The following is a 27,013-nucleotide window of genomic DNA, read 5'->3' as shown; positions in this document are numbered from 1 at the left end:
GGTTTTTGGGGCCCCGTTCCCCCCCCCTCCCAGGATTTTGGGACCCTTCGGCCCCAGTTTTTGACCCTCCCAAGGGTTTTTGGGCCCCCCCTCCCCCAGGGAAACTGGGACCCCCCCCCTTTTTGGACCCTTCAGCCCCGATTTTTGACCCTCCCAAGAGTTTTGGGGCCTCCCTAAGGTTTGGGGCATACCCCCCCACCAGGGTTTTGGGACACCTCCCCAAGGTTTTGGGGGATCCCTCTCAGAATTTTGGGACCCTTCAGCCCCGATTTTTGTTTCTCCCAGCAGGGTTTTGGGCCCCCCCCCAACGGAAACAGGGACACCCCCCCTTTTTTGGACCCTCCCAATGGTTTGAGGGTCCCCCCAGGGTTTGGAGCCCCCCCTGAAGTTTTAGGGCCCCCTCCCCGGGTTTTGGGACCCTTTATCCCCGATTTTTGACCCTCCCAAGGGTTTTAGGGCCCCCCCCACGAGGTTTTAGGGCTCCCCCCTGCCACGGGCCCACCCCACCCCCTGCGGCCCCACCCGCAGCCCCCCTCCCTTTATCCTCCCCTCGGGGGGGGTCAAACCACTCTCAGGACCCCCCCCGGGACCCTCCCCGGGGGCCGTGGCGGGGGGGGGACCCCACTCCCGCCCCCCCCCCGGGGTCCCTCGGCCGCGTCCCCTTCGGGGTCCTGGCGCCGACCTGGGGGTGGGGGGGGAGAGCAGAGATTGGGGGGGGGGAGTTCTGCACACCCTGGGGGGGTTTTGGCTGTGCCCCCCCCCCATTTTTGGGGATGCTGGGGCCCCCCCCGCACCTGTTTGAGGGGTCACCCCCTGGCTCAGACCCCGTAAAACGCCGCCAGTCGCTCCTTGAGGAGGGGGGGGAACTGCTCCGAAAACTGCTGCCAGTTCTCCTCGCCCACCTGGGCCTTGAAGCCGTGCAGGATCTTTGTGTGGGGGGGGGGTTAAAAATAAAGATGAGAGCCCTGCTGAACCCCCCCCATTTTGGGGGGGTCCCCAGAGTTCCCCCCCGGGCCGTGGGTACCTTGTAAAACATGTCCCTCAGGTCGTCCTTGGGGCTCACCCAGGACGCGACGGCGTCGCAGAAGAAGATGAAATCCTGGGGAGGGGGGGAATTGGAGATGGAGGGGGGCAGGAAAATGGGGAGAAATTAAAGGGGGACACACACATCAACGGGAGGGTGAAGTAGGGGGGATGCAGAGGGCCCCCCTTGCCCCCCAGTTTTGGCTGGAGCCAAAGAGACCCCGACAAAATCACCCCGACGGAAGGTTTGAGTTCCTGCTCGCCCCCAGCTCAGGGGCAGCCCCCAGACCCCCCAAAAATGAGGTGCCCACCCCTCAAAACACCCTTGGGGACCACCCGAGGCCCCGGGGACCCTCCTACCTGCACAACCCCCCCGGGGTTCACCCCGATCATGACGCAGATCCCCCGGAAGGCCGAGTCCTTCTCCTCGTTGTCGCGGATGTTCCGCAGCGACGTGCACCTTGGGGGGGGTGGGGGGTGGAAATTGAGGTTCAGAGCCCCCCCCCGAAATTTTAGGGGGTGCTAGGGACCCCTAAAAGCCCCCCTCAGACTCACCAGGGCCGAATAAACTGCTGCAGCATCGGGGCCACCTCCTGAGGGCACACGAAGCCGAGGCGCCCGATGGTGATGGCTGAGGAGAGATTGAGGATTTGGGGGGGGATTGAGGATTTTGGGGGAGAACCCCCAGCACCCAACAGGTTGGGGGGGGGGTCCCTCTGTGCCCCCTCAGCCCTCACCCGTGTTCTCCAGCAGGGTTTTGGGGGTGTTGGGGCGGTTGATGATCTCCACGAGGTTGGTGAGGACCATCTGCACATAGGGTTGCATTTCTGCTCCTGGGGGGTAAAAACAAGGTGAGGGGCTCAGGTGAGGTTTGGAGGGGGCTGGGGGAGGTTCAGGTCAGTTTTTGGGGGGGTCTCAGCCCGGTTTTTGGCGGGTCTCACCCATCTGCATGCAGATCTCCCCGATGGCCCAGGTCGCGTTGTTGCAGACGGAGATGAACTCGGGGTTCAGGTTGGTGCCCAGGATGGGCATGAATTCAGCTGGGGAGGGGGGGGACACACAGGTGAGCCTCCCTCAACTTTGGAAGGGTGTCCCCCCCCTCGAGGACCCCCAAAACCCACCGATACAGGGCTTGACGTGCACGAAACAGGCCTTGGTGAGGTCGCCCAGGAGGGCGAAGGAGCTTTGCCGCACCTCGGGCATCGTGTCCTGTGGGGACAAGGGCGGTTCGGGGGGGGGTCCTGGTGCCCCACCGAGGGATTTGGGGGGTCGTGGGGGGTCCCCCCTCACCTGCATGCACTGGAAAAGCAGCGTCATGATGTTGGAACGGGCCACCAGCTGCTCCACGTGGCCACCGAGCCCCTCGGCGAGGCCGCTCAGCAGGTCCAGGGCCACGATCATGAAATCCTTGTCGGGGGCTTCGTATTGCTCGGGGTGCTGGTTGTACATCTGGGGGGGGCACGGGGGGGGTTGGCACCGCGGGGGGAGAACGCTGGCACCCCCCCGGGGGTCCCCAAAACGCCACGAGAGGGAAGGAGGGAGGGAGGGGGGCTCACCATGGCCTGGGCCAGGGTTTTCTGGACCAGGGTGACGCAGCGCTGGTACACGGGCTCGCAGTAGGGCAGGAACCCGCTCTGCAGGGCCGTGGCCACCGAGGACAGGCACTGGGGGGACACCCCAAAACAGGTCAGGCACCCAAAAACAAGATGTGTCCCCCCACCCCGAGTCGGGGATCCCCCCAATTTTGGCTGGAGCCAACAGAACGTCCCCCCAAAACCACCCCAATGGAAGGTTCCAGTCCCTGTTCCCCCTCAGCTCAGGGGAAGCCCCCACACCCAACACACTCTACAGACCCCTCAAAACAGGGAACAGGCACTGGGGGGACACCCCAAAACAGGTCAGACATCCCCAAAACAAGGTGTGTGTGTGTCCCCGACTCGGGGGATCCCCCTAATTTTGGCTGAAGCCAAAGGAAACCCCCCCAAACCACCCCAATGGAAGGTTCCAGTCCCTGTTCCCCCTCAGTTCAGGGGCAGCCCCCACACCCAACACACTCTACAGACCCCTCAAAACAGGGAACAGGCACTGGGGGGACACCCCAAAACAGGTCAGGCAACCAAAAACAAGATGTGTCCTCCCCCCGAGTCGGGGATCCCCTCAATTTTGGCTGGAGCCAACAGAACGTCCCCCCAAAACCACCCCAATGGAAGGTTCCAGTCCCTGTTCCCCCTCAGCTCAGGGGCAGCCCCCACCCCCCCCACTCTCCAGACCCCCCAAAATGAGGTTCCTCCCCCCAAAACCAGCCCTGGGACCCCTCCAGCCCCACCTCCAGCAGCGGGAAAAGGTCCTTGTCCTCATCCTTGAGCTCGTTCCACTTCTGGATGAGCGGCGGCATCAACTTCTGGATGTACTCCTGGGACACAGGGAGGGTCACGTGGACGGGGGGGACACACGGGGGGACATGGGGGGACATGAGGGACACATGGGGGGGGATGTGGGGGGAAAAGGCCCCTTCCCCAAAAGCCCTGAGACCCTCAGAACAAAGAGATCCACACTGGGAAATTCGGGATTCGAATGTCACGTCATCACCGGGTCGGGCTCGGGCTGGGGGGGGTTTTGGTTTTGGGGGAACACCAGGCTTGGGCTGGGGGGGGGTTTGGTTTTGGGGGGCCCCCGGGCTTGGTCTGGGGGGGAGTTTGGTTTTAGGGGAACACCAGGCTTGGGCTGGGGGGGGTTTGGTTTTGGGGGGACCTGGGCTCAGGCTGGGGGAGGGTTTTGGTGGAACACTGGGCTTGGGCGGGTTTAGTTTTGGGGGGACACAAGGCTTAGGCTGAGGGGGGATTTTGGTTTTGGGGGGACACCAGGCTCGGGCTGGGGAGGGTTTTGGCTTTGGGGGGACACCGGGAGCCCCCCCGGGACCCACCGGCTGGTTGAGGTGGTGGCCCACGGAGTCGGCCAAGGTGCCGATGGCGTCGTAGAGGATGAGCAGGTTCTTGTGCTGGTACTTCCCGAAGGCGAAGACCAGCGTGTCCAGGATGAAGCTCAGGTAGGGCACCAGCTCCGTGCAGGCCTCCTCCTCCAGCGTGGCAAAAGCACTGGGGGGGGAGCCCAAAAATGAGGGGGAGACCCCAAAAGACGGGGTCAGGGACCCCCCAAACGCCCCCCAGGACCCCCAGAACAGGGAGTGTCCCCCCCCGGGGTCAGGCAGTACGAATCTCGCCGTCGTCACGGGAGTCGGTGACAGAGGTGTCATCACCCCCCGGGGGGGCCCAAACCCACCCTCAGGTCCCTCAGTGTCACCTGTCACCCCCCTGCCCTCCCAGTGCTCCCCCAGTGCCCCCCCAGTGTCCCCCAATGTCACCTGTCACCCCCCCAGCCCTCCCAGTGCCCTCCCAGTGTCCCCAGTGCCCCCAGTGTCACCTATCACCCCCCTGCCCTCCTAGTGCCCCCCCAGTGCCCCCAGTGCCCCCAGTCTCACCTGTCACCCCCCCTGCCCTCCCAGTGCCCTCCCAGTGCCCCCTATCACCCCCCCTTCCCTCCCAGTGCCTCCCCAGTGCCCCCAGTGTCACTTATCACCCCCCTGCTCCCCCAGTGCCCCCCCAGTGCCCTCCCAGTGCCCCCAGTGTCACCTATCACCCCCCCTGCTCCCCCAGTGCCCTCCCAGTCCCCCCAGTGTCACCTATCACCCCCCCTGCCCTCCCAGTGCCCTCCCAGTGCTCCCAGTGCTCCCAGTCCCCCCAGTGTCACCTATCACCCCCCCTGCCCTCCCAGTGCTCCCAGTGCCCCCAGTGTCACCTATCACCCCCCCTGCCCTCCCAGTGCCCTCCCAGTGTCCCCAGTGTCACCTGTCACCCCCCCTGCCCTCCCAGTGTCCCCAGTGTCACCTGTCACCCTCCCTGCCCTCCCAGTGCCTCCCCAGTGCCCCCAGTGTCCCCCAATGTCACCCCTGCCCTCCCAGTGCCCTCCCAGTGCCCTCCCAGTGCCCTCCCAGTCCCCCCAATGTCACCTGTCACCCCCCCTGCCCTCCCAGTGCCCTCCCAGTGCCCCCAGTGTCACTTATCACCCCCCCTGCTCCCCCAGTGCCCTCCCAGTGCTCCCAGTCCCCCCAGTGTCACCTATCATCACCCCTGCCCTCCCAGTGCCCTCCCAGTGCCCCCCCAGTGCCCCCAGTGCCCCCTATCAACCCCCCTGCCCTCCCAGTGCCCCCCCAGTGCCCCCAGTGCCCCCTATCAACCCCCCTGCCCTCCCAGTGCCCCCCCAGTGCCCCCAGTGCCACCTGCAGGCCGCCTCCTGGACGCGTTTGTTGCTGTCGAGGATGCGCTGGAGCAGCTCGGTCATGAGGGGCTTCAGGTAGAGCTCGGGGGGCTGCGCGACCACCCAGTGAGCGTAACGGCTCAGGGTCCAGCAGGCGATGGACCTCACCAGCGCCTTCCTGTCCGCCAGGCACCGGATCAGGTGCGGCACCAGCTCGGGCAGGTAGGGCACCATGCCCTGCATGCAGCCTGGGGGGCACAGGGGGGGGTCAGGGATACCCACGGAGAGCACCCGGGATCACCCCCTTGCAGGGGGTGGGGTTTTTTTGGGGGGGGGTCCTCCCTCCGTGCCTGCTTCTGGGGAGGGACCACCAGGTTGCCCCCCCCTGGCCCCTCCCCAGGTGGTGTTTTGGGGGGGGGGGGCACCCTCAAGGATGGATCCCGGGAGCAGGATCCCCTATAACCAGGACCAGGAGCCCCTATAACCAGGACCAGGAGCCCCTATAACCAGGATCCCCTATAACCAGGACCAGGAGCCCCTATAACCAGGATTCCCCATAACCAAGACCCCCCAGGTGTTGTTTTTGGGGGTCACCTTCAAGGATGGACCCCAGGAGCCCCCCCAGGTGTCGTTTTGGGGGATCACCTTCAAGGATGGACCCCAGGACCAGGATCCCCTATAACCAGGATCCCCTATAACCAGGTGTCATTTTGGGGGGGTCACCTTCAGCGATGGCCCCCAGGACCAGGATCCCCTATAACCAGGATCCTCTATAACCAGGATCCTATAAAACCAGGACCCCTCCCCAGGTGTTATTTTGTGCCCCCCCAGAACCAGGATCCCCTATAACCAGGATCCTCTGTAACCAGGATCCTCTATAACGAGGATCCTCTATAACCAGGACCCCTCCCCAGGTGTTATTTTGTGCCCCCCAGGACCAGGATCCCCCATAACCAGGATCCCCTATAACCAGGAGCCCTCCCAGGTGTCATTTTGGGGGGGTCACCTTCAGCGATGGCCCCCAGAACCAGGATCCCCTATAACCAGGATCCTCTACAACCAGGATCCTCTATAACCAGGACCCTCCCCAAGTGTTATTTTGTGCCCCCCAGGACCAGGATCCTCTAAAACCAGGATCCCCTATAACCAGGAGCCCTCCCAGGTGTCATTTTGGGGGGGTCACCTTCAGCAATGGCCCCCAGGACCAGGATCCCCTATAACCAGGATCCCCTATAACCAGGATCCCCTATAACCAGGACCCCTCCCCAGTGTCATTTTTGGGGGGTCACCTTCAGCGATGGCCCCCAGGACCAGGATCCCCTATAACCAGGATCCCCTATAACCAGGTGTCATTTTGGGGGGGTCACCTTCAGCGATGGCCCCCAGGACCAGGATCCCCTATAACCAGGATCCCCTATAACCAGAATCCCCTATAACCAGGATCCCCTATAACCAGGACCCCTCCCCAGTGTCATTTTTGGGGGGTCACCTTCGGCGATGGCCCCCAGGACCAGGATCCCCTATAACCAGGATCCCCTATAACCAGGTGTCATTTTGGGGGGGTCACCTTCAGCGATGGCCCCCAGGACCAGGATCCCCTATAACCAGGATCCCCTATAACCAGGAGTCATTTTGGGGGGGTCACCTTCAGCGATGGCCCCCAGGACCAGGATCCCCTATAACCAGGATCCCCTATAACCAGAATCCCCTATAACCAGGATCCCCTATAACCAGGACCCCTCCCCAGTGTCATTTTTGGGGGGTCACCTTCGGCGATGGCCCCCAGGACCAGGATCCCCTATAACCAGGATCCCCTATAACCAGGTGTCATTTTGGGGGGGTCACCTTCAGCGATGGCCCCCAGGACCAGGATCCCCTATAACCAGGATCCCCTATAACCAGGAGTCATTTTGGGGGGGTCACCTTCAGCGATGGCCCCCAGGACCAGGATCCCCTATAACCAGGATCCCCTATAACCAGAATCCCCTATAACCAGGATCCCCTATAACCAGGACCCCTCCCCAGTGTCATTTTTGGGGGGTCACCTTCGGCGATGGCCCCCAGGACCAGGATCCCCTATAACCAGGATCCCCTATAACCAGGTGTCATTTTGGGGGGGTCACCTTCAGCGATGGCCCCCAGGACCAGGATCCCCGACTCCTTGACCACCCACTCGAGGTGGAAGAGCAGCTCCTTGAGCAGGGGCAGCAGGTGGGGCAGCAGCTCCTCGCGGAACACGTTGGCCAGGACGTCCAGGGCGGCGGCCGAGCACTTACCTGGGCACAGGTGAGGGGGTTAACGACCCCCCCGGACCCCCTGAGCCCCCCCAGCCCCTCACACCCCCCCCCCCCCTTACGCAGGTTCCAGTCCGACAGGGTCTCGTCGTCGTCCTCATCGTCGCCGTCCCCGTCGCCGTCCCCGCCCCGCTGCTCCTCGTGCGCCAACGTCACCGTGCGCGACTTGTGGAACCGCGGCTTGATGTCCTGCTCGCTGTCCGGCACCGCCTCGTCCTCCTCCACGTCACCCTGCGGGGGGATCGCGACGTGACGTCGTCGTATCGCGACGTGACGTCATCGTATCGCGACGTGACGTCATCATATGTCAATGTGACGTCATCGTATCGCAACACGATGTTGTAGTATCGTGACATGACGCCGTCGTGTCGCAACGTGACATCATCATATCTCAATCTGATGTCATCGTATTGCGACATGACGTCATTTTGTGACGTGACGTCATCGTATCGCGATGTGACACCATTGTATCGTGAGATGACATCATCGTATCATGATGTGACATCATCGTATCGCGGCGTGACGTCGTCGTATTGCGATGTGACGTCATCACATCACAGTGTGATGTCATCGTATCGTGACGTGACGTCATCGTATCGCGACACGACACCATCGTATCGCCACGTGACACCGTTGTATCACAGTGTGATGTCATCATATCGCAATGTGATGCCATGACATCATCGTATCGCAACATGATGTCATCGTATTGCAACCTGACGTCATCGTATCGCAAAGTGACGTCATCGTGTCGCGACGTGACACCATCGTATCGCGACGTGACACCGTTGCATCACAATGTGACGTCATCTTATCGCAACACGATGCTGTCGTATCGCAACGTGACGCCGTGACATCATCGTATCGCAACATGACGTCATCGTATTGCAACGTAACGTCATCATATCAGGAAGTGACGTCATCGTGTCGCGACGTGACACCATCGTATCGCGACGTGACACCGTTGCATCACAATGTGACGTCATCTTATCGCAACACGATGCTGTCGTATCGCAACGTGACGCCGTGACATCATCGTATCGCAACATGACGTCATCGTATTGCAACGTAACGTCATCATATCAGGAAGTGACGTCATCGTGTCGCGACGTGACGTCGTGGTGTCGTGACATGGGGCCCCCCCCCCGGATCAGACAGTACGAACACAACACCCATCACGGGGCTCAGTGCAGGGGTGTCATCACCTCCGGGGGGCGAGGGGCTCCCAGTGACACCAGTACGGCCCCCAGGGACACCAGTACGACCCCCAGTGACACCAGTACGGCCCCCAGGGATACCAGTACAGCCCCCAGGGACACCAGTACAGCTCCCAGTGACACCAGTACGACCCCCAGTGACACCAGTACGACCCCCAGTGACACCAGTACGGCCCCCAGGGACACCAGTACAGCCCCCCAGGGACACCAGTGCCCCCTCCCAGTGACACCAGTGACACCAGTACAGCCCCCAGGGACACCAGTACAGCCCCCCAGGGACACCAGTGCCCCCTCCCAGTGACACCAGTGACACCAGTACAGCCCCCAGGGACACCAGTACGGCCCCCAGGGATACCAGTGCCCCCTCCCAGTGACACCAGTGACACCAGTACAGCCCCCAGGGACACCAGTACAGCCCCCAGGGACACCAGTGCCCCCTCCCAGTGACACCAGTGACACCAGTACAGCCCCCAGGGACACCAGTGCCCCCTCCCAGTGACACCAGTACGGCCCCCAGGGACACCAGTACGACCCCCAGGGACACCGGTGCCCTCTCCCAGTGACATCAGTGACACCAGTACAGCCCCCAGGGACACCAGTACAGCCCCCAGGGACACCAGTGCCCCCTCCCAGTGACACCAGTGACACCAGTACAGCCCCCAGGGACACCAGTGCCCCCTCCCAGTGACACCAGTGCCCCCTCCCAGTGACACCAGTACGGCCCCCAGGGACACCAGTACGACCCCCAGGGACACCGGTGCCCCCTCCCAGTGACATCAGTGACACCAGTATGGCCCCCAGGGACACCAGTGCCCCCTCCCAGTGACACCAGTGCCCCCTCCCAGTGCTCCCAGTGACACCAGTGCCCCCTCCCAGTGCCCACCTTGAGCAGGATGATGTCGATCTCCGAGTATCTCATCCCGTGCACCAGGATTGGGATCAGCCTGGGGGGGCACGGGAGGGTCAGGGGGGGCTGGGGGTGAATTTGGGGTGGTTTTGGGGTGAATTTGGGGTGGTTTTGGGGTCACTCACTGCACCAGGTGAGCTGTCAGCACGTCCTTGCAGATGGGGCTGAATTTGGGGTGTTTTGGGGGTAAATTTGGGGTGGTTTAGGGGTGAATTTGAGGTGTTTTTGGGGTCACTCACTGCACCAGGTGAGCTGTCAGCACGTCCTTGCAGATGGGGCTGAATTTGGGGTGTTTTTGGGGTGGTTTTGGGGTCACTCACTGCAACAGGTGAGCTGTTAGCACGTCCTTGCAGATGGGGGCGAATTTGGAGTGAACTTGGGGTGTTTTTGGGGTGTTTTTGGGGTCACTCACTGCACCAGGTGAGCTGTCAGCATGTCCTTGCAGATGGGGGTGAATTTGGGGTGAATTTGGGGCGTTTTTCGGGTGGTTTTGGGGTCACTCACTGCACCAGGTGAGCTGTCAGCACGTCCTTGCAGATGGGGCTGAATTTGGGGTGAATTTGGGGTGAATTTGGGGTCACTCACTGCACCAGGTGAGCTGTCAGCACGTCCTTGCAGATGGGGCTGAATTTGGGGTGAATTTGGGGTGGTTTTAGGGTGAATTTGGGGTCACTCACTGCACCAGGTGAGCTGTCAGCACGTCCTTGCAGATGGGGGTGTTTCTGGGGTGAATTTGGGGTGGTTTTGGGGTCACTCACTGCACCAGGTGAGCTGTCAGCATGTCCTTGCAGATGGGGGTGTTTTTGGGGTGAATTTGGGGTGGGTTTGGGGTCACTCACTGCACCAGGTGAGCTGTCAGCACGTCCTTGCAGATGGGCTGCTCCGCCAGCGTCAGCCAGAACTCACAGGCCTCCAGGGCCACGTTCTCGTCGCTGTCCTGGGTCCTCTGCAGCATGTACTGGGAGGGGGAGGGCAGGTGAGACCCCCCCTGGGGCACAGGGACCCCCCACCTGCCCCCCAAATCATCCCTCTTAAACTGCATCTCAAATAACCTCTGCACCCCCCTAAGTCACCCCTCCCTCCAAGCCCCCCTGTGCCCCTCACCTGGATGATGCTGTACCTGGGGGGCAGCACCTGGACATCCCTCCACCCAAAATCACCCCCCAAGGCCCCCCCAAGGCCCCCTCACCTGGATGATGCTGTACCTGTACATCCCCTCCCCTCCCAAAATCACCCCTCAATAACCCTCCAAACCCCCCCAAAACCCCTCACCTGGATGATGCTGTACCTGTACATCCCCTCCCCCCCCAAAATCACCCCTCAATCACCCCCCAAACCCCCTCACCTGGATGATGCTGTACCTGTACATCCCTCCCCTCTCCCAAATCACCCCCTAACCCCCCCACAAGACCCCCAAACCCCCTCACCTGGATGATGCTGTACCTGTACATCCCTCCCCTCTCCCAAATCACCCCCCAACCCCCCAGATCCCCCAAAACCCCCCCCAAACCCCTCACCTGGATGATGCTGTACATGTGGGGCAGCAGGCGGTCGATCCTCACCTCCAGCAGCATCACCAGCGCCCGGCACACGTTCTTCCTCACCTCGGGGTCCTCGTCCACAGCCAGGGCAAACAGGTGCTGGGGAAGGGTGGGGGGGCAGAGGTGAGTTCCCCTGGAGCCCCCCAAGAGCCCCCCAAGCCCCCTGGCCCCCCCCAGACCTCGATGAAGGTGTCGATGTTCTCCATCAGCGCCTGCGCCCGGTCCATGATGAACTGGTTGACACAGGCGATGGCGTGGGACCTGTGGGGGGGGGGAGTTTGGGGGGGATTAGGGGGGTTGGGGGGGCAGCTGGAGACACCCCCAAAGTCATGGGAACCCCCCAAAGTCAGGTGAACCCCCCAAACTCACCTGGACACCCTCAAACTCATGGGAATCCCCCAAAATCATGGGAACCCCCCAAACTCACCTGGACACCCCCAAACTCATGGGAAACCCCTCTCAAACTCATGGGAACCCCCCAAACTCACCTGGACACCCCCAAACTCATGGGAAACCCCTCTCAAACTCATGGGAACCCCCCAAACTCACCTGGACACCCTCAAACTCATGTGAGCCCCCCCAAACTCACCTGGACACCCCAAAACTCACCCGGCCACCCCCTAAACTCACCTGGACACCCCCAAACTCAGGTGAACCCCCCAAACTCACCTGGACACCCTCAAACTCATGTGAGCCCCCCAAACTCAGGTGAACCCCCCAAACTCACCTGGACACCCTCAATCTCATGTGAGCCCCTCAAACTCATGTGAGCCCCCCAAACTCATGGGAACTCTCTCTCAAACTCATGTGAGCCCCCCAAACTCATGTGAGCCCCCCAAACTCAGGTGAACCCCCCAAACTCACCTGGACACCCTCAAACTCACACGAACCCCCCAAAATCATGGGAACCCCCCAAACTCACGGGAACCCCCCAAACTCATGTGAGCCCCCCAAAATCATGTGAACCCCCCCAGACTCAGTTGGACCCCCCCCGAACAGCCCCAAAAAACCCAGCTGGGCTCTGGGGGACTCTCGGAGTGACATCGGGGTCCAAGTGCCCCCCCCTGCACCGGATTTTGGGGCTGCAGTGCCCGAAAAACTGCAGGAACTTGGGAATTTGGGGATCAGGACGTTGAGGGGCCAGTTCAGAGCTCTGGGCGAGCCCCCCCATCTGCCTGAGACCCCAACCTAACCATGGGGGGCACAAGGGGGGGGGGGTCTCACCTGTCCCCCTGCACCTGGTTTTGGGGCTGCAGTGCCTGAAGAACTGCAGGAATTTGGGGATCAGGAATTCAGGGATCAGGAATTTGGGGATGAGCCCCCAGAGGACTCAGCTCACTGTGAGATCCAGCGGCTCAGGAAGGGACCCCCAACGTTCCCACCTGTCTGAGACCACCCCTATCTGACCACAGATCCCCCCTGTACCTGATTTTGGGGCTGCAGTGCTTGAAGAACTGCAGGAATTTGGGGATCAGGAATTCAGGGATCAGGAATTTCAGGGACTCAGTTGACTGTGAGATCCAGTGGCTCAGGAATGGACCCTCAACATTCCCACCTGTCTCAGACCTCCCCTACCTGACCACAGGTCCCCCCTGCACCTGGTTTTGGGGCTGCAGTGCCTGAAGAACTGCAGGAATTTGGGCATCATGAATTTGAGGATCAGGAATCTCAGGATGAGCCCCCAGAGGACTCAGCTGACTGTGAGATCCAGCGGCTCAGGAAGGGACCCCCAACGTTCCCACCTGTCTCAGACCCCCCCACCTGAGCACAGGTCCCCCCTGTACCTGATTTTGGGGCTGCAGTGCTTGAAGAACTGCAGGAATTTGGGGATCATGACGTTGAGGGGCCTGTTGAGGGCGTCGCTGTCCAGCAGCTCCGAGGAATCCTCGCAGATCTTCTGCAGGGCCCCGAAAGCCCCCTGGGCACAGCAGATCGGGGGGGAAGGGAGGGGAGGGTGTCAGCCCCCCTGCCACAGCCCCCCCCGGTGCCCCCAGGTGCCCCCCACACCTCGCAGGTGTTGTAATCCTCGGAGTTGAGGAGGTTGCAGAGCTGGGGCAGCAGCTCCGGCCACATCTGCAGCTCCCCCTTGGAGGCGATGGTGGTGATCAGGATGCCTGGAAAACGGGGGGGAAAATCAATTTTGGGGGGGGTTTGGGGGGGTTCCTGGGGGTGTCTCAGTCCCCAGCTCACCGATGGTGGCCCGGATGAGGGAGGAGTTGTCCCCCAGGTGGTTCAGACACTCCTGCTTGATGAACTCGGCCACGGGCGGGGGGAAGCTCTGGAAATGGGCCTTCACGTTGTTCTTCAGGATGAGGCCGCTCAGGGAGCGCGTGGGCTCGTCTGGGGGGGTAAAAAAGGGGGGTTCGGGGGGTAAAACCCACCCTGGTACCACCCAGAGGGCTCCAAGAGCCCCCAAATATCTCTGTCGGCCCCCCAAGGGCGGCTAAATACAACTGGCACCCCTTAAATGGTCCCAAGTTACAACAGGCACCCCTTAAATGGTCCCTGTTGTCCCTCAAATTACAACTGTCACCCCTTAAAGGGTCCCAAATTACAACTCTCACCCCTTAAATGGTCCCAAATTACAACTGTCACCCCTTAAAGGGTCCCAAATTACAACTCTCACCCCTTAAAGGGTCCCAAATTACAACTCTCACCCCTTAAACAGTCCCTGTTGTCCCCCAAGTTACAACTGTCACCCCTTAAATGGTCCCTGTTGTCCCTCAAGTTGCAACTGTCAGCCCTTAAATGATACCAAGTTACAACAGTTACCCCTTAAATGATCCTTGTCAAGCCCCAAGTTACAACTGTCACCCCTTAAATGGTCCCTGTTGTCCCTCAAGTTGCAACTGTCAGCCCTTAAATGATACCAAGTTACAACAGTTACCCCTTAAATGATACCAAGTTGCAACAGTTACCCCTTAAATGATCCTTGTCAACCCCCAAGTTACAACTGTTACCCCTTAAATGGTCCCAAGTTACAACAGTCACCCCTTAAATGGTCCCTGTTTGCCCCAAATTACAACTGTCACCCCTTAAACGGTCCCAAATTACAGCTGTCACCCCTTAAATGGTCCCAAGTTACAACTGTCACCCCTTAAACAGTCCCTGTTGTCCCCCAAGTTACAACTGTCACCCCTTAAACAGTCCCTGTTGTCCCCCAAGTTACAAATGTCACCCTTTAAATGGTCCCTGTTGTCCCTCAAATGGCCCTGTCACCCCTTAAATGGGCCCTGTTTGCCCCAAATTATAACTGTCACCCCTCAAATGGTCCCAAATTACAACTGTCACCCCTGAAATGGTCCCTGTCATCCCCTAAGTGCCCCTGTCACCCCTGAAATGACTCATATGGGGGGTTTGGGGGGGGGCCACAGACCATAAATCCCATAAATCCCAACCTGGGACCACCCAAAGGGCTCCAACAGCCCCCAAATGGTTCATCCTGGGGGATGTTCGGAGGGGCCTGGGGGTTAAATTCCCCCCCCGGTGCCCCCAAAAGGGCTCCAATATCCCCTAAATGGCTCGTCCTGGGGGGGCAAATAGGGAGGTTTGCCCCCTGGGGGGGGTCATGGGAGCTAAACCCCCCCCCAATTCCCCCCTAAAGGGCTCCAGTGGCCCCCAAATAGATCTGCCCCCCTCCACTCCACCCCCCCAAATCACTCTGCCCCTCCCAAATCACCCCCTCCAGGACCCCCCGTCCCCCAAGACCCCCCCCAAATACCCCCCTTTGCCTTCCCACCTTCGGATTTGAGGCGTGTGAGGACGAAAATCAGGTAATTGTTGAAATCAGGGAACTGGTTGAGCTGTTTTAATTTCTGGGGGGGGTGTTAAGGAGGGGTTTGGACAAAAATGGGGGTGACCTGGGGGGGTGGGACAGGACTGGGGGGGTCAGGGGGGATAAAAATCAGGTAATTGTTGAAATCAGGGAACTGGTTGAGCTGTTTTAATTTCTGGGGGGGTGGGACAGGTCGGGGGGGGGTCAGGGGGGACAAAAATCAGGTAATTGTTGAAATCAGGGAATTGGTTGAGCTGTTCTGATTTCTGGGGGGGGTGTTAAGGAGGGGTTTGGACAAAAATGGGGGTGACCTGGGGGGGTGGGACAGGACTGGGGGGGGCAAAAATTAGGTAATTGTTGAAATCAAGGAACTGGTTGAGCTGTTTTAATTTTTGGGGGGGTGGGACAGGACTGGGGTGGGCAAATATCAGGTAATTGTTGAGATCAGGGTTGAGCTGTTCTAATTTTTTTGGGGGGGGGAACGACAGGTCTGGGGGGGGCCAAGGGGGCACAAAAATCAGGTAATTGTTGAAATCAGGGAATTGGTTGAGCTGTTTTAATTTTGGGGGGGGTGGGACAGGACTGGGGGGGGGGTCAGGGGGGATGAAGGGGCTGGGGAGGACTCGGGGGGGGTCACAAGGAGGGGGACACGGGCACAGAGACAGGAATGGGGGGGGGTCACAGGGAGGACAATAACGAGGAGGGGGGCCGGGGGAGGGGACACCCCCCCCCCCCCAAAATAAAGTGACAACAACAACAAGGAACACACAGGGACAGAGTGAGAACACACGAGGACCCCCATCCACCTCCCCCCGCCCCCCATTTCCAACACCTTCCCAGCAGAGCTTGGAGGTCACATCTTCCCCCCTCCCTCCCTGGTGGTCCCAGAGCCCCCCGGACCCCCCCCCCCCGGGGGAAGGATACGTCCTGCACCACGCGCTGGGTGGCCGTGTTGGGCGACTGCGAGTCCTTGAGCAGCTGCAGGACCTGCTGCAGCCCCTGCTCGTCCGGCTGCCAGTCCATGGCCGGCCCGGGGGGGGGGGCCCCCCTCCAGGGTCCCGGGGGGGGGGGGCTTGGAGGGGTCTCGGGGGGTCCTGGGGGGTCCCGGAGGCGGTAAATGGGGAGGGGGCGCAGCCCTTGGGTCGCTGCGGGGAGAGGGGAGAGGAGAAGGGAAAAAGGAAGGGGGGTTCTGGGGGTACCCCCCATGAAGTGGGTGCTGGGGGGGGGGCGGAGAAGGGACTGTGGGGACCCCCCGGGGGTCCTGGGGTACCCCCCATGAAGTGGGTGCCGGGGGGGGCAGAGAAGGGATTGTGGGGACCCCCCCAAGGAGAAGGGGGGGGGTCCTGGGGGTACCTCCTGATGAATTCGATGCCGGGGGGGGGGGGGCGGAGAAGGGACTGTGGGACCCCCCGGGGGTCCTGGGGTACCCCCCATGAAGTGGGTGCCAGGGGGGGCAGAGAAGGGACTGTGGGGACCCCCCAAAAAGGAGTGGGGCCCTGGGGGTACCCCCCATGAAGTGGGTGCCAGGGGTGCTGGAGAAGGGATTGTGGGGACCCCCCAAGGGGAAGGGGGGGGTCCTGGGGGTACTTCCCCGATGAACTCAGTGCTGGGGGGGGCAGAAAAGGGACTTTGAGGACCCCCCAAGGAGAAGGGGGGGGGGGGACCTGGGGGTACCCCCCGATGAACTCGGTGCCGGGGTGGGGGGGGGGGGGGTGGAGAAGGGACTTTGGGGACCCCCCCAAGGGGAAGGGGGGGGCCCTGAGGGTACCCCCTGATGAATTCGATGCCGGGGGGGGGGCGGAAAAGGAACTTTGGAGACCCTCAATAAGGGGGGTGGTCCTGGGGGTACCCCCCGATGAACTCAGTGGCGAGGGGGGGCGGAAAAGGGATTGTGGGGACCCCCCCAAGGGGAAGGGGGGGGGCGGGGGAGGGGCCCGCGGGCCGCGCACGTGGGAGCGGGAATGGCGGGAGGAAACGGGGGGGAGGGGACCGGGGGGTTGTGTGTCCCCCCCCCTTAGTGCTCCCCCCCCACGGTAAACCCACCCCACCACCCCACTCTATCCCGCCGCCACCCCCTCAGGGACCCCCAGTTCTGCCCTGGAATCCCCGATCCCCCCTCCCCGGGATCCCCCATATCCCCCCCCCCCCCAGCCCCTCCACTCCCTGAGCCCTCTTTTTAATCCCCCCCCCCGGTCCCTCCCCTGGGACCCCCAAATTCCCCCGCCCGTCTTCTTTTTCTGCTCCTCGAGACCCCCCCTCCCAATTTCTCCCCCCCCCCCCTAAAACCCCTTCTCAGCCCTTCCAAGAGCCCCCCAGCCCCGCCGGGACCCCCCAGTTCCCCATCCCAACAACCCTCCCTTTCCCGGGACCCCCGATCTCCCCCCAAACCTCCTTTTCACCCCCCCAGAGACCCCCCGATCCCCGCCAGGACCCCCCCGATCCGTCCCGGGGACGCCCCATTCGCCTCCCCCCCCCCTCAGGCCCCTCGCGCCGTTTCCCGCCGCCCCCGCGCTGCCGGTACCTGCCCGAGGGGGGGGGTCCCGGTGCCCGGGAGGGTCCAAAGGGGGGTCCCGGTGCCGGCGGGGGGGTCGGAGCGCGGCCGGGGGGGGGTCTCGGCGCTGCCCCCCGTGACCCCCGCGGGCCACCGTCCGCGTCACGTGCGCCGGGGGCGGGGCCAGGCCGGGAAGGGGCGGGGGAAGAAGCGAGGAAGGGGCGGGGTCGAAGGGCGCGTGCGCAGAGCGCTGGAGAGGCAAGAGGGACTGCAAGTCCCGGCGTGCAGCGCGCGCGGGCCGGACCATTCCGGGGAAAAGGGCGGGGGGGAGAGGGGACACCCCCCTCCCCTGCGCGGGTGAGGTGACCGGGGGGAACTGGGAGTAACTGGGGGGATTCAGGGGGGACTGGGATGGGATGGAGGGACTGGGAGGGGAGTCAGGGGGAACTGGGAGTAACTGGGGGGATTCAGGGGGGACTGGGATGGGATGGAGGGACTGGGAGTCAGAGGGGAGTAACTGGGGGGGCTCAGGGGGGACTCGGATAGGATGGAGGGACTGGGAGAGGAGTCAGGGGGAACTGGGAGTAACTGGGGGGATTCAGGGGGGACTGGGATGGGATGGAGGGACTGGGAGTCAGAGGGGAGTAACTGGGGGGGCTCAGGGGGGACTGGGAGAGGAGTCAGGGAGAACTGGGAGGGGAGTCAGGGAGAATTGTGAGTAACTGAGGGGTTCGGGGGGGACTGGGATGGGATGGACAGACTGGGAGAGGAGTCAGGGGGAACTGGGAGTAACTGGGGGGATTCGGGGTGAACTGGGATGGGATGGAGGGACTGGGAGGCGAGTTTGGGGAACTGGGAGTCAAGGGGAACTGGGAGTAACTGGGAGGGTTCAGGGGGGACTGGGATGGGATGGGGGGACTGGGAGAGGAGTCAGAGGAAACTGAGAGGGGAGTCAGGCGGGAGTAACTGGAGGGATTCAGGGGGGTCTGGGATGGGATGGACATCCTGGGAGAGGAGTCAGGGGGAACTGGGAGTAACTGGGAGGGTTCGGGGGGACTGGGATGGGATGGAGGGACTGGGAGAGGAGTCAGAGGGAACTGGGAGGGGAGTCAAGGGAAACTGGGAGTAACTGGGGGGATTCAGGGGGAACTGGGATGGGATGGAGGGACTGGGAGAGGAGTTGGGGGAACTGGGAGAGGAGTCAGGGGGAACTGGGAGTAACTGGGGGGGTTCAGGGGGGACTGGGAGCAGGTTCAGGGAAACTGGGATGACTGGGATAGGGTTCGTAGGGAACTGGAGGACTGGGACTGGAATTGGGAAGAGGGTCGGGGGGCTCTGAGAGGGGGAACCGGCCCTGCTTGGCCTCCTCCTCCTCCCCCCACCCCCCAAATTTTATTGGGGTTAAAAAGGCCAAACCCGGTGAAAATTCAGCACTTGGGGGGGCGGGGGGGGGGCAAATCTCAAGAACCCCCAAAAACTGCCTCCCCCCCCCCCAAAACCAGAGTGGAGCCCCCTCCCCAAACCCCAGAAGACCCCCAAAAAAACGTCTCAGCAGCTCTGAAACCTCCGAGTTCTTTAATTCTGCGCCGCCCCCCCCCCCCAAAATCCCCAATTTCCCCCCAAAACTCAGCGAGGGGGGGGGGAATAGGGGGAGGGGCAGCATCAGGGCCACCCCCAGACTCAAGTCCAGGGGGGTTTTTTTAGGGGGAGGGTGGCCCTGGGGGGCAGAAGGGGGGTGTAGAAAAGGGGCGGGACCGGCACCTCCCCCCCTTAAATAGGTGTTGGGGGGGGCACAGGTGGGACCCCCAACTTGGACAAGTATTTTAGGGGGTCCCAAGACCCCCCCCAGCCAAGTTTTGGGGGGGGGGGGGGGCAGCGCTATTTGACCATTTTTGGGGGGGGGGGGGCAGGACTCCCCTCCCCCAGGTAATTTTGGAGGGGGGGAGGGGGTTGGTGCTATTTGACCAGGAATTTTGGGGGATCCCAAGACCCCCCTGGCAGGTCTTTTTTTGGGGGGGGGGGTGGCACTATCTGACCAAATATTTTGGGGGGGGGGGGGTCTGGACCTCCCCAGGCAGGTTTTTTGGGGTGTTGGGACCACCCTAGAGCAGGTTGGGTTTTTTTTTTGGGGGGGGGGGAGAGGACCAGTGTTATTTGACCAATTTTTTGGGGGCCTGGGACCTCCCCCCACCAGGTGGGTTTTTTTTGGGGGGGAGGGTGTGTCTGGAACTATTTCACCCTTTGTTTTGGAGTCCCAGGACCCCCCCCTGCCCCCAGGCAGGTTATTTGGGGGGGGGGGCAACACTATTTAACCAGGGATTTTGGGGGTCCCAGAACTCCCCTGGGCAGGTTTTTTTTTGGGGGGGGGGGGGGACACACACACAAACCGGTGCCATTCCACCAGTTTTTGGGGGTCCCAGGACATCCCCTTGGAAAGATTTCTTTGGGGAGGGGGGGGGCTGGTGCTATTTGACCAGTTTTTTTGGGGGTCCCAGGCCCCCCTCCCCACCCCCCCCGGGGGTGATTTTGGGGGGGGGGTCCGGCGCTATTTGACCAGGGGCCGTGTCTTGTCGTCGTCGCTGCACTGGTGGGCTTTGTACTCTGCACCTCCGCCAGGTACTTGGCCCAGGCGTCGCCTTTACTCGTCAGCACCTGCCCCAAAAACCCCCCAAAATCACCCCAAAGATCAAGGGGGGCACGTGGACCCCCAGTCCCACCCCTTGGGGTCCAAATTATCCCCCCACGACCCTCAATTTATCCCCCCGGAGCCCAAATTGTCCCTGTAAAGAGAACCAGTTTCACCCCAAAACCCCCCAAAATCACCCCAAAACCCCCCATATCACCCCAAAAATCAAGGGGTAAAAGGGACCCCCAGTCCCACCCCTCGGGGTCCAAATTTCTCCCCCCACGACCCTCAAATTATCCCCCCCCGGAGCCCAAATTATCCCTGTAAAGAGAACCAGTTTCACCCCAAAACCTCCCCATATCACCCCAAAACCCCTCCATATCACCCCAAAACCCCCCCATATCACCCCAAAAATCAAGGGGTAAAAGGGACCCCCAGTCCCACCTCTCAGGGTCCAAATTATCCCCCCACGACCCTCAAATTATCCCCCCCCGGAGCCCAAATTATCCCTGTAAAGAGAACCAGTTTCACCCCAAAACCCCCCAAAATCACCCCAGAACCCCCAAAAATCATCCCAAAAATCAAGGGGGACACGTGGACCCCCAGTCTCACTCCTCAGGGATCAACTTATCCCCCACGACCTCAATTTACCCCCCCCAGGGAGCCCAAATTCTCCCTGCAAAGAGAACCAGTTTCACCCCAAACCTCTCCCATATCACCTCAAAACCCCCCAAAATCACCCCAAAAATCAAGGGGGACATGTGGACCCCCAGTCTCACTCCTCAGGGACCAACTTATCCCCCCTCAACCCTCAATTTACCTCCCCAGGGAGCCCCAATTCTCCCTCCAAAGAGAACCAGTTTCACCCCAAAAATCAAGATGGGCACATGGACCACCAAAAATCACCCCAAAAATCAAGAGGGACACGTGGACCCCCAGTCCCACCCCCCGGGGGCCAACTTATTCCCCCACGACCCTCAATTTACCCCCACTCAGAGTCCCAGGTCTCTCTCCAAAGAGAACCAGTTTCACCCCAGAACCCCCCAAAATCACCCCAAAAATCAAGGGGGACACGTGAGCCCCAGTCCCACCCCCCAGGGACCAACTTATCCCCCCTCAACCCTCAATTTACCCCCCCCAGGGAGCCCAAATTCTCCCTCCAAAGAGAACCAATTTCACGCCAGGACCCCCCCCCCGCCCCAATTCCCTTCCAGGACCTCTCCTGGGACCCCCAACTTCACTCCCCTGGCCCTCCCATCCCCACCCAGAACCCCCGAATTCCCCCCTGGGACCCTCAATTCCCCTCCCCAGGATCCCCAATTCCCCTGTGGGACCATCTCTTCCCCCCTTAATGGACCCACAACCCACCCCTTAATCCCCTCTTGAGCTCGCCAGTTCCCCTCCCAGGACCCCCAGTTCCCCCTCCCCCGCTCAGGACCCCAAATCCACCCCCCTAAACCCCCTCAAGCTCCCCCCAGGACCCCAAATCCATTCCTAAACCCCCTCAAGCTCCCCCCAAGACCCCAAATCCACACCCCAAACCCCCTCAAGCTCCCCCCAGGACCCTCAATCCCCCCCCCCAACCCCCTCCAACCCCCCCCCAGGACCCCAAGTCCTTCCCCAAATCCTCTCAAACTCCCCCAGGACCCCAAATCCATCCCCAAATCCCCTCAAGCTCCCCCCAGGACCCCCAATCCACCCCCCTAAACCCCCTCAAGCTCCCCCCAGGACCCCCAATACCCCCTCAAATCCCCTCAAGCTCCCCCCAGGACCCCCAGTCCCTCCCCAAATCCTCCCAAACTCTCCCCCGGACCCCAAATCCCACCCCAAACCCCCTCAAGCTCCTCCCAGGACCCCCAAGGCCCCCCCCGAACCCCCTCCAACCCCCCCCAGGACCCACCTCCTCATCAGTCTTCTGTTTCTTGGCCACCACTCCCGTTTTCAGGGCCAGTTTGTTGCCCCCCCTCCGCCGCCCCACCTAGGGGTGGACACACACACCCACCCCGTCACCGGAACCCCCCGAAACCGGGGGGGGACTCAGGGATCCCCGGGGGGGGCGGCCCGGACCCGGGGAAAAGGGGAAACGAGGGTCAAACCTGCCCTGAAACCCCCAAAAACGGGGTGGAAAAGGGACCACGAAGGGGGACCGGGACCGAGGAGAGCCCCGGGGGGACGGCACCGGGGAGACACCGAGGAGCCTCCGCGAGCAGCCCCCGGTGCCGAGCGCCTCCCGAGGACCCCCCGCCAACGGCCCCGCGATCTCCCCGCTGCCGTTTTCCCCGCTGCCGTTAGTCCCCGCGCCCCCTCCTCCTTACAAAGCCGAGCGCCCCGCCGCTCCTCTTCGCCCCGTCCCCCCCTCGCTGCGCGCCGGGCCCGCCGCTCCCGGTGGTGCCGCCGCCGCCATCGCCGGCCGCCGCCGCCGCCGCCTCGCGCTCGCGCTGCTGCTGCTCCTCCGCCTCCATCTTGCGCTTGAAGAGCTCCAGGAAGCTGCCGTCGTTGGCGAACACGTTGACGCCACCGCCGGGGCCCGGCGGGGGCGGCGAAGGCGTCTCGGGGCCCTCCGAGGCCTCGGGGCCCTCCCGGTCCTCGCCGCGCGCCGCCATCTTGTCCCCCCCTCCGCCGCCGCCGGCGCGCCGCAGTGACGTCAGCGCGACCGGCGCGCGGTGATGGCGTCACGTTGCCCGGCAACGCGCGGAGCGCTGGGCGCTGCGCCCCGCCTTCCACGCGGGATTGACGGTTGAGGCGACCAATGGAGAGGGGAGGAAGAGTGGGCGGGGCGTGGCGGCGGCCAACCAGCGCGCGGCGGGCGGTGGCGCGGGGAAGATGGCGGCGGCGGCGGCGGGAGGAGGAGGAGGAGGAGGAGGAGGAGGGTGGGCGGCCGAGGGGCCCGAGGAGTTCGAGGACGCGCCCGACGTGGAGCCGCTGGAGCCGACCCTGGCGAACATCATCGAGCAGCGCAGCCTTAAGTGGATCTTTGTGGGCGGGAAGGGCGGAGTGGGGAAGACGACGTGCAGGTGACGGGGGAGGACGGGGACAGGGACGGGAACCGGGGAGGGAACGGGATGGGGTGGGATGGGGGGATCGGGATGGACTGAGGGAGATCGTGACCGCGGAGCGTCAGGGGAAGCGGGATGGGGCAGCACCGGACAGCCCGCGGGGGGATCGGGATGGGCCAGGGTGGGATGGGGGGGGTTGGGATAAACTGGGGAGGACTGGACAGACTGGGGGAATTGCGGTGGACTGGGGGGATTGGGATGGGATGGGGGGGACAGGGTGGGCTGGGGAGTCAGGCAGACTTGGGGGGGATTGGGATGGGATGGGATGGGATGGGATGGGATGGGATGGGATGGGATGGAGGAAACAGGGTGGGATGGGGAGTCAGGAAGACTTGGGGGGATCAGGATGGACTGAGGGGATTGGGATGGGATGGGGGGGACACGGTGGGATGGGATGGGGTGGGATGGGATGGGATGGGATGGGAGGAACAGGGTGAGATGGGGGGGACACAATGGGATAGGGAGTCACGTAGACTTGGGGGGTCAGGATGGACTGGGGGGATTGGGATGGGATTGGGACAGGGAACGGGGTGGGATGGGAGGGGATGGGATGGGATGGGATGGGATGGGATGGGGGGGACACGATGGGATAGGGAGTCATGTAGACTTGGGGGGTCAGGATGGACTGGGGGGATTGGGATGGGATTGGGACAGGGAACGGGGTGGGATGGGAGGGGATGGGATGGGAGGGGATGGGATGGGGAACTGGGCTTGGGGGGATCAGAATGGACCGGGGGGATCGGGATTGGGATCGGGATTGACTGGGGGCATCAGCACAGATTGGAAGACACCGGGATAGGATGGAGGGGGTCACACACACACAAAGACCCCAAAAGCACCCCCAAAAGCTCCCCCATTCCCACTCCAGCTGCAGCTTGGCCGTGCAGCTGTCCCGGGTCAGGGAGAGCGTCCTGATCATCTCCACCGACCCCGCTCACAACATCTCCGACGCCTTCGACCAGAAGTTCTCCAAGGTGCCCACCAAAGTCAAGGGCTATGACAACCTCTTCGCCATGGTGGGTCCCCCCCCGGGGGGTTTGGGGGGTGCTGGGGGTGGTTTGGGGGGGTTTTGGGGAGGTTTTGGGGGTCCCAGGCAGTGCTGAGCCTCTTGCTCACAGGAGATCGACCCCAGGCTGAAGGTGGGTGAGATGCCCGAGGGGTTTTAGGGAGGTTTAGGGGGAAGTTTTTGGATGGTTTTTGGAAGGTTTTGTGGGAGCTGTTTGGACCATTTTGGGGGGTGGGGGAGGTGGGTGGGTTTGGGAGGCTTTTGGGGGAGGTTTGGGATGGTTTTTGGGAGGTTTTGTAGCAGCTTTTTGGACCATTTTAGGGTAGGTTTTGGCTGGGTTGGGAGGGTTTTGGGGGAAGGTTTTGGGCTGGTGTTTGGAAAGTTTTGTAGCAGATGTTTGGAGGATTTTGGGTGGATTTTTGGATGTATTTGGGAGGGTTTTGGGGGTCCCTGGGCAGTGCTGACCCCCCCCTTTCCCAACAGGAGATCGACCCCAAGCTGGGGGTGGGTGAGATACCCGAGGGGTTTTAGGGAGGTTTTGGGGGGAGATTTTTGGATGGTTTTTGGAAAAGTTTGTAACAGATATTTGGACAGTTTTTGGCTGGGTTTGGGAGAGTTTTGGGGGAGGTTTTTCAATGGTTTTTGGAAGGTTTCGTAGCAGATGTTTGGATGGTTTTGGGTGGGTTTTTGGCTGGGTTTGGGAGAGTTTTGGGGAAGGTTTTGTAGCAGGTGCTTGGATGTTTTTTAGGTGGGTTTGGGAGGGTTTGGGGGAAGGTTTTGGGCTGGTTTTTGGAAGGTTTTGTAGCAGGTGCTCGGATGGTTTTTGGCTGGGTTTTGGGGAAGATTTTGGGCCGGGTTTTGGAAAGTTTTGTAGCAGATGTTTCGACTATTTTGGGTGGGTTTTTGGCTGGGTTTGGGAGAGTTTTGGGGGAGGTTTTGAGATGCTTTTGCATCAGATGTTTGGATGGTTTTGGGTGGGTTTTTGGCTGGGTTTGGGAGAGGTTTTGGGTTGGTTTTTGGAAGGTTTTGCAGCAGGTGCTTGGATGGTTTTTGGCTGGGTTTGGGAGAGTTTTGGGGAGGTTTTGGGCTGGTTTTTGGAAGGTTTGGCAGCAGGTGCTTGGATGGTTTTTGACTGGGTTTGGAAGGGTTTTAGGGGAGGTTTTTGTGGGAGATTTTTGGGGAGGTTTTGGGCCAGTTTTCAGAAAGTTTCGTAGCAGGTGCTTGGGTGTTTTCTGGGTGGGTTTGGGAGGGTTTTGGGGGTCCCTGGGCGGTGCTGACCCCCCCCCAACAGGAGATTGACCCCAGTCTGGGGGTGGCCGAGCTGCCTGACGAGTTCTTCGAGGAGGACAACGTGCTCAGCATGGGCAAGAAGATGATGCAGGAGGCCATGAGCGCCTTCCCCGGCATCGACGAGGCCATGAGCTATGCAGAGGTCATGAGGTGAGGGGCTGAGGGGGCTTTGGGGGGCTTGAGGGGGTCCAGCCCTGCTGATTTCTCCCCCTGGGGCTGAGCAGGAGGGTCCTGTCCCCCTGACCCCCCTCCCAGGCTGGTGAAGGGGTTGAATTTCTCCAGGCTGGTGAGGAGGAGCTCTGCAGAGGGACCTGGAGAGGTTGGAGGGTTGGGCTGATTCCAAGGGGGTGAGGTTCCAACCAGGCCAAGCAAGTGCTGGGTCCTGCCCTTTGGTCACAACAACCCCGTGCAGGGGACAGAGTGGCTGGAGAGCAGCCAGGCAGGAAGGGAGCTGGGATTTGGGATGGGCAGGGAGCTGAACAGGAGCCAGAGTGTGCCCAGGGGGACAAGAGGGCCAATGGATCCTGGCCTGGAGCAGGAAGAGTGTGGCCAACAGGTCCAGGGAAGTGATTCTGCCCCTGGCAAGGCCACCCCTGGAGTGCTGTGTCCAGCTCTGGGCCCTCAGCTCAGGAAGGACATGGAGGGGCTGGAGCAGGGCCAGAGGGGAGCAACGAGGCTGGGGAAGGGACTGGAGCACAAGTGCTGTGAGGAGAGGCTGAGGGAGCTGGGGGGGCTCAGCCTGGAGAAGAGGAGGCTCAGGGGAGACCTCCTCACTCTCTGCAACTCCCTGACAGGAGGGGGGAGCCAGGGGGGGTTGGTCTCTTTTCCCATCAGCAAGACAAGAGGGCTGGGTCTGGAGCTGTGCCAGGGGAGGGTTAGGTTGGAGATCAGGAAGAATTTCTTTCCAGAGGGGGTGCTCAGCCATTGGAATGGGCTGCCCAGGGAGGGGGTGGATTTTCCATCCCTGGAGGTTTTTAGGATAAGACTGGATGTGGCATCAGTGCCATGGGCTGGGAACCACGGCGGGGTTGGATCAAGGGTTGGACTGGATGATCTGGGAGGTCCCTTCCAACCCAGCTGATTCTGGGATTCTGTGATTCCATGAGGAGGGCTCAGGGGGCCTGTGGGGAGGGTTTCAGCCCTGCTGACCCCCCCTAAACCCTCCCCAGGCTGGTGAAGGGCATGAATTTCTCCGTGGTGGTCTTTGACACGGCCCCCACGGGGCACACCCTGAGGCTGCTCAACTTCCCCACCATCGTGGAGAGGGGGCTGGGCCGGCTCATGCAGATCAAGAACCAGATCAGCCCCTTCATCTCCCAGGTGGGGGCCTCAGGGGGGTCCCAGGGGGGTCTGGGGTGGTCCCAGAGGGGTCTGGGATGGTCCCAGAAGGATCTGGGGTCTCCCCAAGCTGAGGGGAGGTGGGTTTTGGGGAACTGGGAGTGGGGAATGGGTTGGCTCACACAGGTCAAGAACCAGATCAGCCCCTTCATCTCCCAGGTGGGGGCCTCAGGGGGGTCTGGGGTGGTCCCAGGG

At 61.8% G+C, this 27,013-nt stretch overlaps 3 protein-coding genes and 1 non-coding gene across 5 annotated transcripts; 1 reads left to right on the top strand and 3 right to left on the bottom strand.

The window, feature by feature from the left end:
- Positions 1-561: 561 nt before the first annotated feature.
- On the bottom strand, positions 562-17,679 carry TNPO2 (transportin 2). 2 transcript variants are annotated; one of them, XM_051776223.1, is made up of 25 exons: positions 17,533-17,679; positions 15,936-16,156; positions 14,976-15,051; positions 13,427-13,576; positions 13,244-13,350; positions 13,021-13,154; positions 11,416-11,497; positions 11,213-11,335; positions 10,535-10,653; positions 9,672-9,732; positions 7,634-7,802; positions 7,401-7,553; positions 5,300-5,525; positions 3,947-4,118; positions 3,350-3,436; positions 2,580-2,687; positions 2,314-2,472; positions 2,145-2,232; positions 1,965-2,063; positions 1,761-1,856; positions 1,579-1,654; positions 1,384-1,483; positions 1,025-1,099; positions 795-926; positions 562-682 (listed from the first exon to the last, which is right to left on the bottom strand). In XM_051776223.1, the coding sequence occupies exons 2-24, from the start codon at positions 16,032-16,034 to the stop codon at positions 819-821; spliced, it is 2,667 nt and encodes an 888-aa protein (XP_051632183.1). In that variant the 5' UTR covers positions 16,035-16,156; positions 17,533-17,679; the 3' UTR covers positions 562-682; positions 795-818. The 2 variants fall into 2 exon arrangements, with proteins under 2 accessions (XP_051632183.1, XP_051632184.1); XM_051776224.1 differs by lacking the exons at positions 562-682; positions 795-926; positions 1,025-1,099; ... (14 more) ...; positions 11,213-11,335; positions 11,416-11,497 and adding an exon at positions 12,507-12,661.
- On the bottom strand, positions 8,717-8,782 carry LOC127465714 (small nucleolar RNA SNORD41). Its single transcript, XR_007902328.1, has one exon. It is a non-coding gene; the product is annotated as a small nucleolar RNA SNORD41 (small nucleolar RNA).
- A 2,347-nt stretch (positions 17,680-20,026) lies between the features above and the next one.
- On the bottom strand, positions 20,027-22,760 carry TRIR (telomerase RNA component interacting RNase). Its single transcript, XM_051776228.1, is given in 4 exon segments — positions 20,027-20,103; positions 20,106-20,154; positions 22,029-22,106; positions 22,444-22,760. Coding segments are annotated over 4 exon segments (471 nt in total). The 5' UTR covers positions 22,732-22,760; the 3' UTR covers positions 20,027-20,047.
- Positions 22,761-22,852: 92 nt separating this feature from the next.
- LOC127465713 (ATPase GET3) lies at positions 22,853-26,800 on the top strand (the record flags this gene model as incomplete). Its single annotated transcript, XM_051776229.1, has 4 exons — positions 22,853-23,142; positions 24,053-24,200; positions 25,482-25,630; positions 26,650-26,800. Coding segments are annotated over exons 1-4 (639 nt in total), but the record flags the coding sequence as incomplete, so codon positions are not given.
- Between the last annotated feature and the right edge of the window lie 213 nt (positions 26,801-27,013).

The sequence above is a fragment of the Manacus candei genome, unplaced genomic scaffold (assembly GCF_025592945.1).
Source record: "Manacus candei isolate 608988 ecotype Guabito, Panama unplaced genomic scaffold, ASM2559294v1 h1tg000470l, whole genome shotgun sequence".
NCBI lineage: Eukaryota > Metazoa > Chordata > Aves > Passeriformes > Pipridae > Manacus > Manacus candei.
The sequence above is the reverse complement of the archived record's forward strand: the minus strand, read 5'-3'. Positions and strand labels throughout refer to the sequence as shown.

Bases quoted from the DNA above. Each gene is read 5' to 3' on its own strand.
- TNPO2 (XM_051776223.1), bottom strand. From the start codon at position 16,034: ATGGACTGGCAGCCGGACGAGCAGGGGCTGCAGCAGGTCCTGCAGCTG. The intron at 10,654-11,212 runs GTGAGGGGTTTG...TCCCCCTCCCAG, and splicing joins ACATGTACAGCATCATCCAG to TACATGCTGCAGAGGACCCA. The intron at 2,688-3,349 runs GTGGGGCTGGAG...GTGTCCCCCCAG, and splicing joins ACCTTTTCCCGCTGCTGGAG to TGCCTGTCCTCGGTGGCCAC.